The sequence below is a fragment of the Muntiacus reevesi genome, chromosome 14, assembly GCF_963930625.1.
Source record: "Muntiacus reevesi chromosome 14, mMunRee1.1, whole genome shotgun sequence".
Classification (NCBI taxonomy): domain Eukaryota; kingdom Metazoa; phylum Chordata; class Mammalia; order Artiodactyla; family Cervidae; genus Muntiacus; species Muntiacus reevesi.
In genome coordinates, this window is record NC_089262.1 from 6,315,770 (window position 1) to 6,329,380 (window position 13,611).

At 45.8% G+C, this 13,611-nt stretch overlaps 1 protein-coding gene across 1 annotated transcript in view; it reads left to right on the forward strand.

Moving 5' to 3' along the window:
• ADCY2 (adenylate cyclase 2) overlaps positions 1 to 13,611 on the forward strand; it is a 438,387-nt gene that overhangs the window by 398,181 nt on the left and 26,595 nt on the right. The window contains exons 19-20 of the mRNA XM_065905185.1: positions 5,558 to 5,642; positions 9,155 to 9,313. Coding sequence (XP_065761257.1) covers positions 5,558 to 5,642; positions 9,155 to 9,313 — 244 coding nt within the window. The remainder of the gene's footprint in view (positions 1 to 5,557; positions 5,643 to 9,154; positions 9,314 to 13,611) is intronic.

The following is a 13,611-nucleotide window of genomic DNA, read 5'->3' on the forward strand; positions in this document are numbered from 1 at the left end:
TTTCCTGACAGGGCGACTGGCCGTCTTTACTTTGCCTTCTGCATTTTAACCCCAGCATTTCCTTTCCGGTGTGTTTTTGCTTTATTCTGGACAGCATCATCTTCTGATATTGTAATTGAGGTCCCGGTCCTATGCTCAGCAGTGTGCAGCAGATTCATCCTTGCAGCAGCATCCAGTTGACCAGAACTTGCACTTTTTGTCATCACTTAACAATGATGGCTCAGTGGGTAAAGAATCTACCTGCAATCCAAGAGACACAGGAGATACGGGTTCGATCTCTGGGTTGGAAAGATCCCCTGGGGAAGGAAATGGCAACCCACTCCAGTATTCTTGCCTGAAAAATCCCACAGGCAGAAGAGTCTGGCGGCCTACAGCCCAAAGGGTCGCAATGAAATATGTCATAAGACAAAGTGTCTACACAGGTCACTCGCAGCCCTGACTCGGCTGGTGAAGTTTAGTTGCTCAGTCATGTCTAACTCTGTGACCCCCTGGGCTGTATGTAGCCCGCCCAACTCTGTCCATGGAATTTTCCAGCCAAGAATATTGAAGTGGACGCGACTGAATATTGAAGACTCAGACAAGATTGAGTGACTAAGCACAGCACACAGTGAAGATGCCTGAGGCTTCAGACGTGTCTGGTCGGCAAAGCCAGGTGGCTCCTAACTCACTGGTATCACACAGCTACAGCCAGAAGTAAGCTGATCATCAGCCATTCAATGCGAGGGTCTCACGTGGAAGGGAGGGGGCAGGAGCCATCGTCTTTTTGTGGGACTTTTCCTTATGAAACGTGGGCTTCAGGAGCAAGGGTCCCAGAAGTCAGACTACTTTTGATCCCAGTGAGTGACCTGGGAAGATCTGATTTTTACCTCCATTTGCGTATTGTTTCCAACACCACAAAAACAGTTTCTTGAGGTCCTCTTCTTAATAATAGAGGCTTATGTCTAGAAAATACAATGTTTTGAAATATGATTATGTGTGTGTATACACTTCTGGACTGCATCCTCCCCTGAGAGCAGTGAAAATGTCATTTTTATCTCACGGAACTGTTTGCCTTTAGGTTAGAGACTGTTCATCAAGCAGTTCCACCACCCTCACCCAATTTGTTAGGCTTCTTTGTTTTCTTGGCCTCCGGAAACCTGAGGGCCAGGATGATGGCTCCATTAACAGCCTCAGGGTGAGGGCTGGCTGTAAATTAGTGTGTGGCTACAGGCACATTTGGGTGTCTGTGTCTCCAGAGTCCAATTTTTCAGACTGAAAAATAAGCTATCTGGTCACATTTTGGCTAGCACTGTCAAGCGAAGAATCCTAGAGTCAGAAACTTTCTCAGTTATATTAGGTCTGTCTTCCATACTTCATAACAGAGTGACAGCGTGACCCTAACATGGTCAAGGCCAAAGTGGATTTCACCCCTAAAACTTAAAGGAGAGAGAGACCTCATATCCCAGTGACTGTCAATTTTACATAAATGGCCAATCCAGTTGTTAATGCATGAACTGTGTCACCTAAATGAAGATGTGTTGAGGTCCCAACCCCAGTAGCTGAGAAGGTGACTTTATTTGGAAATAGAGTCACTGCACGTGTATTTAGTTAAGATGTGGTCCTGCTAGTGTGCCGCTGCCCATGGGCAATCATGTCTGAGTCTTTGCGACCCCGTGGACTGTAGCCCACCAGGCTCCTCAGTCCGTGGGATTTCCCAGGCAAGAATACTGGAGTGGGCTTCCATTCCTTCTCCAGGGGACCTTCCCGACCCCAGGGTTGAACCCACGTCTCCTGCGACTGCTGTGTTACAGGCAGATCCTTTACTGCTGAGCCATCAGGGAGAGTAGGGTGGCCCTAACCCAATATGACTGGTGTCCTTATAAGACAATGGCCAGGGTGGGCCGATGGTTAAGAATCTGCCCTGCAATGCAGGGGACATGGGTGTGATCCCTGATCTGGGAAGATCCCACACCCATGGAGCAGCCAAGCCCTCACACCGTAACTCCTGAGCGTGTGCTCTAGATCTCAGGAGCCCCAGCTGCAGCCCACACCCCCTAGAGCCCTTGCTTCACAGCAGGAGAAGCCACTGCAATGAGAAGCCCGTACGTCGCAACTAGAGAAAGAGCCCACACACAGCAGCAAAGACCCAGCATGGCCAAAAATAATAATTTTTTAAAATAATGTGGATTGAAAAAAAAAAAGAAGAAGACAGCTATATGGAGACAAACACAGGGTGGGATGGGGAGAACCACATGATAATGAAGACAGTCAGTGGAGTGAAACAGTGCCCAACCAAGCACCGAAGCCAGGACGGACCAGGATGGGTTTCTCTGCAGGTTTCAGAGGGAGGGTAGCCCTGCCGGCACCCTGATTTTGAATGTCTAGCCTTCAGAACTATGAGGTGACACATTTCTGCTGTTTTAAGCCATCCAACGTGTGGCATGGTTTCAGCAGCCACAAGAAATGGAGATGACCAGCCCAGTCGACTAGACATTGCCAGAAGACATCCCAGAATCTTATTCTGTCTGCATGCTGCCTACTCCTCTTCCTCCCAGTCTACCCTGCGTACAGTAAGAGCAAGGAACCCAGGAATGGACCTGTAGATGGAAAAATTCATCCTTCAAGCCTCAGGAGCCCAACAGCCCTGGCCTGTGAATGGCCCACGTGGGAGAGATGGGCTCTGATCAGAGTCGGCAGTTCTTTGGGGCTGGATGAATCAAAGAAATTTTTGAGAAATCTAAATGAAATCCAAGACAGCAGGTTACAGTTCTTTCTAGTCGACCAAGAACATCAGAAAGAAACAAAGCCTCTGTGTATCGGTACCCAAGTCTGTCTCATAGGCTGTGTTGCACCCCATTATTGCAGAGGTCCTTTGAGTTCTGCACTTTCCAATGCACTGCCCAGTCCAGCAATGAGTCTTTCCTTGTGTGGTTTTCTCCAAGTTCACACTGCCATCTGCCACAGTTCCTCACTGCGGCTCAGGGTCTGGGAAATATGTAGAGAATGTCATTTCTACTCCTAAACCAATGTTTACATGCGTTAGTGTGAGGAGTCCCAGTAAAGGATTTTTCCCTCTGGATTGCTTGCATGTATTCTCTGCGTGATTATTTGAAAACTCAGCCAGCCCCAAGCTGCATTAAAGAGGGTCTTACTGCCTCTCCATCAGTGAGAAGGATCAGAGATGGCTCTGTATGGGTGGGACATCTGTTCCCTTATCTGGGGATTGCCTGGGGACCTAAGTTCCGGTTGGTTGCATTGATGAAGCTGCTGTAAGATCCTGACCTCAGAGTTAGCATTTTACTCTGTTTAGGTTTACAGGGTGATAGGTGAAACAGTGGTGGACAGTGTCCTAGCAGTTTTCTCGGACCCCTAGGATAGTAAAGTAGCAGAGTGTCCGTGAAGCAACATGAAAATTAAAAACAGCCCACACCAGCTTCTTGGGCAGTGTTGGCTGTGTTGTACTACCCTTTTTTTTTTTTGACCGAGTTGTGAGGCTTGTGGGACCTTAATTCCCCCAGCAGCGATCAAACCCAAGCCCCAGAAGTGATAGCACCAGAGTCCTAACCTTATTAACTGGTCAGGATCCTGTCAGTATCCTTCCCAGGTGGCTCAGATGGTCAAGAATCCGCCTACAATGCAGGAGACCCAGGGTCAATCCCTGGGTCAGGAAGATCCCCTGGAGAAGGGAATGGCAACCCACTCCAGTATTCTTGCCTGGAGAACTCAATGGACAAGGGAGCCTGGCCGGCTACAGTCCATGGGGTTGCAAAGAGTCGGACATGACTGAGCAACTAAAATAAATAAAAAATCCTTCTGTGTAGCCAATATGGTGGGGGAGGGGGAGTATGAATTTAAAAGTCACTGAAGTCTGCATTGTTTATAAACATCCGCTCCCCACAGTCACTTCAACTTTGCCATTAGACACAGATACCACGGGCTCACAAAAGATCTTCATGACCATCTGAGCCACCAAGAAGCAACTTGGGATCTTCATTTCTTAAAATCAGTCCTAGTGAGACTGGAAAGTGACATTTCTCAGCCTACTTCATTCCCAGACTGAAACTGGTGACCTTCTTATGGCTGTTGAGCTCAAAATTTTTTTCCAGCCACAGTTGGGCTCAGGAGGAGGAAAGAGACCTGAGTACAGGCATAGCCTTTCTGGAGAGTTCTCTGAGGTCCGACACCCATCAGCCACTGAGACTGGAGATTCTGTCTCCTCTTTTCTACTAGAATCTGCCTGTCATTCTGCTAATGAAATTCACCAGCCTGCATTCACTTATCTTTCTCTCTAGCTTCCTCGCTCCATTCCCTTCTTTATCACTGCATAGTTAATACTAAACATCGTGAGTGCCATTTATAAAGTGCTTCCTGTGCGTCAGGCTCTGTGCCAGGTACATCAGTATTTGACTTAATGACCAAGACACAGCCTATGTGATGGGCATCAGTACCTACTTTGGCTGATGAGGAAGGTGAAGTTTGGAGGAGTTTATCCCAGGTGCCAAGTTCACTAGAGCAGGGGAGCCATGATTCCATCCTGGGTTACTTACTTCAAAGCCCACCTACACTCTTGGGTACTTGATCACTTTCTCTTATGTCATCAGCCCTTGAATCTTCTATGGAGAAAGAGGAAAACCTCACCGCCAGTTCAACTCACAAGCAGAAACTGATGACCTGATATTTACACTTGATTAAATGCAGGCTATGCTGTTTATGTGACATGATGTCCATACTTATCAACTTTTCTTTCTCAAGTCTCATTTACTGTGTCAGCTTCTGTAAGATTCCCCCAGGGTATCAAGTAGATTTCTCCTTGTTTGCTGAACTTGTCAGGGATTCTCCCAGAAAACAGAACCTTTATGTTGACACAAGAAAATGGAGTATCACACATGCCAAGTAGGATGTGTTTGTGGTCACTGCCTACAAGATTGTGGTAAGGATGGAGGGCTCCAGCCAGCTTGGTAAAAACTCTTGGGGAAGTGGGCCAGGAACTTGATGGGACAGTGGGCCAGGGGTGTCCATCTGTGTTATAGCTTTGTGATACAAAACCCCATGGAAGGAGGAAGAAGAACTAACACCTGCCAGAAAGCTGTATGAGCATGTATTATTCCTTAGTCCGAGTGGCTTATAGAAATTAAGTTCCCTACTTCATTTTTTTTTATCTCCTATGATTATTCATTCCTAGTATACTGTCTCTTTCTGCAAATAATTACTAAAAAAAATACAAATCATATAATCAGACTATCCATATTGATCCCAGAAGTAAAAAGAAAATATTACAAATATTCTGTTATTCTTTTATATTTGCTAGAGCTTGGTATAAAATAAGAAATCTATGTTCATTTGGAAGATTTTTTCTTTTACTGAGCTCTCAAAATAAGAATTATTTTGTTTTCTCTTGATGCAATCTGGGTTTGCAAATATATTTAAAATGTGTGTGTGTGTGTGTGTGTGTGTTTGGTTGATTGGTGTAGAATGTAGACAGGCTTTAGAGATTCTGAAATTTGTTGATGCATGAATTCTCAGCCCTTGTGTGTATGTTGTTTTCTTGTATTGTTCTCGTCTGTTTGTTTCTTAATAGACCAGGCATTTGGAAAGACCTAAAGACCATGGGCTCAGTATCTCTCTTTATATTTTTCATCACACTGCTTGTTCTGGGCAGACAGGTAAGAAGCGTGTTTCTCCTATAACTTCTCTAAAGTGTTGTATTAATAATACTTTGCTCCTGCACAATGCTGCTGCTTTCATGCAGACAAGTGTTGAAGCGTCAGCATCACCTTCTCATCACAAGAGAGAAGCAGGCAGCACAAGATGCGTGTGCTTGGATGCAGGCATTAGGAAACGGCTCTCATTGCTTCCCTAAGAGGCAGACTTTGTGAGTGGTAGAAATGTGAGTCAGTGAATTTCCCCTGAAGTCTCAAAATAAATATGTAGGTTTTGTAAGCCTACAAAAGTACTCCCTCAATAGCTGACATTAATTGGGAAAAATGTCCCTTGCCTGGGGTTTTCATCTGCATTTCAGAAGGTATGACTTCTTTTTCTTTGAAGTGGGTATTAAATATCCTTGCTGTCACTTACAGTTATCTAGAAGTACGGTCCCCTGTTCAAAACTTTTGTTTTGTAATACAAATGAAATGTCCTCCTCAGGCTCTGTGCCCACTTCTGGCCTCCCAGCGGAGCCTGTGGGTGCAGTATTCTTTCTCTACCTGCAAACAAGGACAACCACCCCAAAACTAAAAAGTATCCCATACAGGTAACTCTACCTCAACCAACGTTTGTTTTAAGTTCTTTGATGGATAGCATGAAACAGAGAAGTGGTTTATCTAGAGATAACCAAGGAAAAGGCAAGGCCAGTTAAATTATTTGCACACCTCTAAGCAGTAAAGTTATATGAGAGTCAGACTGTCAACTGGGGAGTGTGGGTCCAGCTTCCATTTCTCACCAGGAAGAAGCTATTAATAATCTCACGGTCAGGGCAGAGACCAGGCCTGAGACAGTCAATGCAGCACCTAGGGACGCCATCCATCCTCTGCCGTCTTCCCGGAGCCCGCAGTGCAGCCCTCCGCAGTCTCTGGAGCGCTCCACTGTGGTCCTGATGCAGAGCTGAGAAAACCTGGGTCCCCTCCTCGGCGTCCACACCTCTGTCCCTGGCACATGCTTGGCTCTGCCTTCTCGGGCAGTTTCTCCTGCTAGAATGATCACTCAGATTGCTTTACAGCAATACATTTTCATTACCTAGAATCAAACTGAATTCTCCCAACCTTTTTATTGATCACTGAGAAAATACACGGGAAATACCACCACACAAATGTTGAATCCCACGGCTGCTCACTGATCAGTCACTCTCTGAATGATTTAAGATAAACAGTCACAAGTCTGCAGTGTTAGGACCAGGCATTCATTTACAGGATAGTGCTGACAACAATTTCCTTTTTTTGTCACAAATGCAGTGATAATATGCACATCTGGAAGCCTAAAGGCTTACTATTCCCTGCAAGATCAATGGTGTTCACAATTATTCTTTCAGTTCAGTTCAGTCGCTCAGTCATGTCCAACTCTTTGTGACCCCATGCTCCGCAGCACACCAGGCTTATTCTTTAACCAGCACCAAAGATTCACCATGGGGAGCCAGGAGGCTGATCTTCAGTCCAGAATCATTAAGTGAATGATTTACTAAGGTCCAAAGTCTTCTGGGATAACAAGCACTGTGAAGTCTGTGACACAGGGCTTCTGCCTACGCTTCAGGAAATGCAGCTGTAGTATAAACATATGATGTTTGAAATAAGGTTTTCAAGTGCCATAAGAATTCATGGCCTCAGAGTTATTTCTTCTCTGAATATGTTTTAAAAAATAGCACAGACACTTTGCAACTTATTTCATTATTATTTGTCCTGATGGCTCCCCTGCCCCATGACCATCTTTCTGGAAATGATCACCATGTACATGCTTTCTAAGAAAATGATTATGCTAAATATTGCTCTAGGCATCTCAAAAACCTTAGTGAAGAAATAACAAAGTCCTAGACAAGAGCAACAGTACGACTCTCTGTAGTGAAATCTAGTTTGTGATAGAAATGCAAGCCAACCAAGGACCTCTGGAAAACAGAAAGCTCCCCTGCATTTCACCCGAGTTTATAGGGCAGCACCCTGCCATCAAGGGTCTGCAGCGTAGGTGGGCTCAGTCAGGTTATGGGGCCAGCTAGTGGCAACCTGGTGCCTGAGAGTGAAGCCGAGGTCCTGGTGTGAGAGGGTTGAGCATCCCTGGATGCTCAAACATACGCAGACTTGGCTTGCTGCCTGCCTAAACTGACTTCTTGGCTTCTCTCATGTTTCATTTTTCTCTGATCTTCAACCCATGTCTTCTCAAAGCCACCAGCATAGATTGTTTCTGTCATTTTAGTTTAAAACCAGCCACACCACTAATTTGCTTCCCCCCCCTCAAAAAAATCCATGTAAATAATCTGTTCTCTAAGTGAGAGGCCTTTTCTACTACATACATAGCATGGCTTCCATAAATACAGAATGTGGGGAAATGTGACAGTAATGTAAAAAACTTTTAAAATATCTCTTGTAATCTTTTTCTAAAAATGCCTCCCCAGAGGAAGAGGAGTAATTTTTGTGTATATCATGTATAGTTTGAATCAAACCTAATTTCAGTGAATGATCATTGTTCATTCATACTTTGATATGTAATTTTTTTTTTTAAATTGCCATCTGTGCCTGAGGCCATTTATGAGTGTTTTGTTTTATTTTGTGCCATCACTGGTATATCTAATCAAACCCATAAAACAAACTCCCTCATTTAGTTCTTCTTGGCGTTTATTTGTCAGTATCTGTGCTGAAATACGCTCTGTTATTTAGGCCCTTCTGTTATAGGAAGATTATTCAAGGTTATTTCATTATATGAAATTGTATACATCAGAGCAGACACAAAATGATGCCAAACCAAAGAGATCCTGTGACAGTAATTGAGCCTCTCTATTTCTACAATGTTAATAACAGCTGGTTTTCAAAAACCTTGAATTTTAATACATTATAAGCATGAATGCATATGTTTTTACCAGCAGGCACCATCTTAATTAAATGATATCAAAATGAACTTTTGTCTAAATATAATGTCATTCTTTCAGTACAGTGCAGCCCCAAATGGAAAAACACTTACTTTTCAATGAACACTTAATTACATAATTTGTGGTAGAGGAAAACTGATTTTCAGAGATTAAAGGCAAACCGCCACAAATGAACACTATTATTTTTTAAATGCAAATCATGAAATGCACTCTCTCTACTAATGTATTTTCCAATTTTCATTTATTCATTATTTATATTCTATCATGTCTCATTTCAAAAAATAATTCAAGCCACCTTTTATTAATATAACTGTGTAAGAAGCTTTTATGTCATCTTTTTTTTTTTTTCTTTCAAGCCTCCAGGATAACTATTTTCTATGTTCATGAGGCTGGTTCCTTCTCAAATTTGCATTTTTGCATATCTGCATTAGAGGGTGAATGAGAGACAATTGGGTTAAATAGAGGGTTTGGTAGGGAGGATGACAATTCTGTTTGGGGATGTTCTTTTTTAGATTTTGTCTCATTCTTTTTATTTTCTCTTTAAAACCTCCACTCTCTGGCAGGACAAGATGCCTATTGTTTCTTTACCTCTGTGTCCTCTTGTAACAGAATGAATATTACTGTAGGTTAGACTTCTTATGGAAGAACAAGTTCAAAAAAGAGCGGGAGGAGATAGAAACCATGGAGAACTTGAACCGAGTGCTGCTGGAGAACGTGCTTCCTGCGCACGTGGCTGAGCACTTCCTGGCGCGGAGCCTGAAGAATGAGGTCAGAGAGGCTGGGCTGGTGGGAAGAGGCGGGGCCATGGAGAGGAGAGGCGGGGCTATGGAGGGGGGAGGGGAGGGGCGGGGCCATGGAGGGGAGAGGCGGGGCCATGAAGGGAAGAGGAGGAGCCATGGAGGGGAGAGGCGGGGCCATGGGAAGAGGAGGAGGCATGGAGGGGAGAGGCAGGGCCATGAAGGGAAGTGGAGGAGCCATGGAGGGAAGAGGCAGGGCCATGAAGGGAAGTGGAGGAGCCATGGAAGGGAGGCGGGGCCATGGGAAGAGGAGGAGCCATGGAGGGGAGAGGCGGGGCTGACGAGGAGAGGCAGGGCTCAGATGTACAAGATACTACGCGTGTTCCTAGGACATGTTCACTGAGGGTTGGAAGGGAATGAGGGATCAAGAAATCTATGGATGGATGAACTTGTTAATAGAGAAGCTGAACCTTGATGACACTGATGTACAGAGCCACAGAGTGAGAAGGCTTGGAACAGTATTTTTCCATAAAAAAAAAACAAAAAACTTTATTTTTCAATAATTAAAGTTGATGTTGATTTTTCAATAATTAAAGCTGCCCCCCTCGTGGCAGGGGAGGGACCAAACCTTATCACTCTAGTCTTTCTAGAAGTGTGCTGGGCGTGGTCAGCCAGTCCAGGGGCCCCATTCACTTCCCTATTTCTCCTGGTGTTTTCTGTGTTCAGTAGATTATTCAGCAGCTCATTTGCTTGTGGGTCACAGATAATGAAATCATTGCATCTATTAAGGAGAAAGCATCTGTTTTCATTAGCAATATAAGAGCTTTGTCTATATGTCTTGCTGTCGGTTCTGTCTGTAAATTCAGCCGGTACCTAAGGTTACCCCTGCCCTGTGGTCAGGCCGGTGCTGGGCCTGGCGGGCCATAGCCCATGGGCTTGCAAAGGGTCAGACATGATTGAGTGACTGAACAACAGCTACTACTGTGTGCCAGGCCAGTGACCCTTCTGTCCCTAGTGTGTCTCGGTGCTCCCAAGATGGGGGTGACATTTTCTCCAAAGTTACCTCATCATGGCAGTATTTAAGTAATTTAAGAACACACACAGAGTCATCTACAGCCTTCACCACCCCCATGGGCTCCATGGGGAAGGCTGAAGAGTGGGCTTGAACCTTGGACCAGGTGCCATCTCGCTGCGACCACAGTTTGGGAACTTTTCCAGGACCAAGTAGGAATCAGCATACTTCGATGAGACCAGCTCTGGACTCCGTTGTCTAGTTTGTTGAATTCCTGGGGGGTTGGGGGTGGCCCCGTCCATGTCCACATTCTGCCTGTGTGCACATGAAGCTGACTTAGGCAGTGAAATGATTTTCCCTGCAGACAGTCTACACCCATTCACCAAGCACCCAGCTTATTCCTTCATCCAGGAAACATACTCCTGACCCAGGCCAGCTGCAGCCCTGTAGGAAAACAAACAGGAGCTCAGTGTCAAAGTTTTACAAATTCTGATTGCCACAGAAAACTCCGAGTTCCCTCACCGCATGTTAGAAGTCTCTAGTTTTCGCTTCGGAACCCCTGCTCTCCTAGGCATCATTCAGTTTGCTCTGTCTAGCTGCCGACCTGACTTTGCTCCAAGAGGCTAGAGCTACACACGTTGAATCTTAAATCAGGGACATCAGGGCAATGAGACCGTCCTTGAAGTGATTTCATTCTGCATAGCCCTGGGCTGCAAAAGGTGCGTGCTCAGTCATGTCCAACATTGTGCGACCCTATGGACCATAACCTGTCAGGCTCCTCTGTCCGTGGGATTCTCCAGGCAAGAATACTGGAGTGGGTTACCATGCCCTCCTCCAGGGGATCTTCCCGACCCAGGGATTGAAACTGCATCTCTTTCATCTGCTGCATTGGCAGGCGGATTTTTTTAACCAACTGTGCATCTGGGGCTGCAAAAATCTCTGTACTTCATTAGACAACACAGAACACCCCTGGGCTGTGACTTTCCACATTTTATTGCCAGTTTTTGTTGGTTAGGTAAATATTAGATGGGGGGAGCGGGGGTGGGAAACTACTCAAGCAGCCACTGTAACTGATGGGGATTAAAAAATTCCCTGGCCATCCAGTGATTAACACTTCGTGTTTCCACTCCCAGCGGCATGGGTTCAATCCCTGATCAGGGGACTAAGATCCCAAATGCCATGAGGCCAAAAAAAATTACAGGGAAGCCTGTCAGGCTGAAGATCAGACAGGTAATGAAGGAGGTTCTGTTGCTACAATGCTCATGGAGAATCCTGAATGCAGAAGAGAGCATGCAGAATGAGGCTAAAGGAGGGGGAGAGCTTCCAGCTCCCTGCCTAAAGGATTTGAGAGCTCCCATCGTGGGTCTCTTTTCCAAGGAAAGGTCATTGGAAAAGACCCTGATGCTGGGAAAGGTTGAGGGCAAGAGGAGAAGGAGGAGACAGAAGATGAGATGGTTGGATGGCATCACTGACTCAATGGACATAAATTTGAGCAAACTCCGCGAGATGGTGAAGGACGGGGAAGCCTGGCGGGCTACAATCCATGAGGTCGCGAAGAGTTGGACACGACTTAGTGACTGAACAATGGCAATAATCATGAACCTCATAAGAGAGGGTTTTATTTTCTGAGTTTTTCCCTGTGTTATGGAAAAACCAGAATGAACTTTGTGGCCAACCCAGTAGCACGGTTATTATAAAGAGATTCCTTAGAGTGCATAGCAAACTCCTGCCCCGTCCTCTGACTTCCCTACGGATGGGCTGGCTGCCTGACTTCCTTTGGAACACAGATGGCTCTTCCTGTCCTCAATCGACTTCATCCCTGGGCAGAACAGCCCACTTCCCTAATCCAGGGGATGTCTCATTGTAAGCTCATGATCCCGGGCAAGCAGGCTGAGGTTGTCGGACCTGCTGCAGCTAAACAGCGATGGGGTCTGTGCTGTTTTAACAGTGTGGATATGGTCCAGGCTCCTGGTCCGTCCTCGGTGTCAAGGCCAAACAGATGCCCCCTGTGTGTGATAGCGCTCTTGCCCCTTCCCCACTGCAACCCCACCCCCAAGGCTTCCCTGAGGGGAAGTGCTGACGGTTGTTGAACATGCAGACTCTGGAACAGGATCATTCCTGGGGGGTTCCAGACCCAAACTGGGCAAGGCAGAGCATAGCCAATGCTGCGACCAGCGAAATCCCTAACGCAAGAGCAGGGCTTCCCCAAATGAAGGAATGCTCAGGGTGCCAACTATACATGCCCTTCCCAGGCCCCAGGGCCACTTTCCTCTCCTGCAGGGTCCCACTTGGCCACTGACAGCAAAGCTCTTGTCCCAGGCCTGGCCCTTCTTAGCTGATGGACTCAAGCTCCATCCTCACAGAGGCTATAACTAATTTCTATATAACCAATTTCTATAACTAAAGTAGTAATTGATGCAAAACTTTTAGAGCTGTGTCTGGCATGCAGTAAACACTCAATCTTAGTTACCTTTCAAGCAAATATCCCAAACTTAACACAAAACTTGAGAACCATTGCCTCCTGGAATTTATCCAGATCTGTCCAGGGAGGCAGCTACCCCACAGCTTTTCAAGGTTGAACCAGAGTGGACAGTAAAACAAACATCATCACTTTGCCCCTATGCAGAAGCATCACCTCCTTAGCTCCATCTCCTCGGGGTAGGCTGAGCACTCACAGCTTCTGGATGTTAGAGACCCGACCAAGTCTGAGCTTCTCAGGTCGTTCAGAGGTTAAAAAAAAAAAATTCTGCCAGTGCAGTAGAGGCAGGTTTGATCCCTGGGTCGGGAAGATCCCCTGGAGGAGAGCATGGCAACCCACGAGTATTCCTGCCTGGAGAATCCCATGGACAGAGGAGCCTGGGGGCTACAGTCCACAGCATCACACAGAGTCCAACACGAGTGAAGCAGCTTAGCACACTTGCATGAAGGTGGGAGTGTATCTTTCAGTTCCACGGTAAATATTAATACTCCATGGTGTTCTGGAACATTCCTTGGAAACATCACCTATGACTTTGGCTAAGACCCGTGTTTTTGGGGCTTCAAAATCACTGCAGATAGTGAAATTAAAAGACGCTTACTCCTTGGAAGGAAAGTTATGGCCAACCTAGACAGCATACTAAAAAGCAGAGATGTTACTTTGCCAACAAAGGTCCATCTAGTCAAGGCTATGGTTTTCCCAGTGGTCATGTATGGATATGAGAGTTGGACTAAAGAAAGCAGAGCACCGAAGAATTGATGCTTTTGAACTGTGGTGTTGGAGAAGACTCTTGAGAGTCCCTTGGACAGCAAGGAGATCCAACCAGTCCATTCTAAAGGAG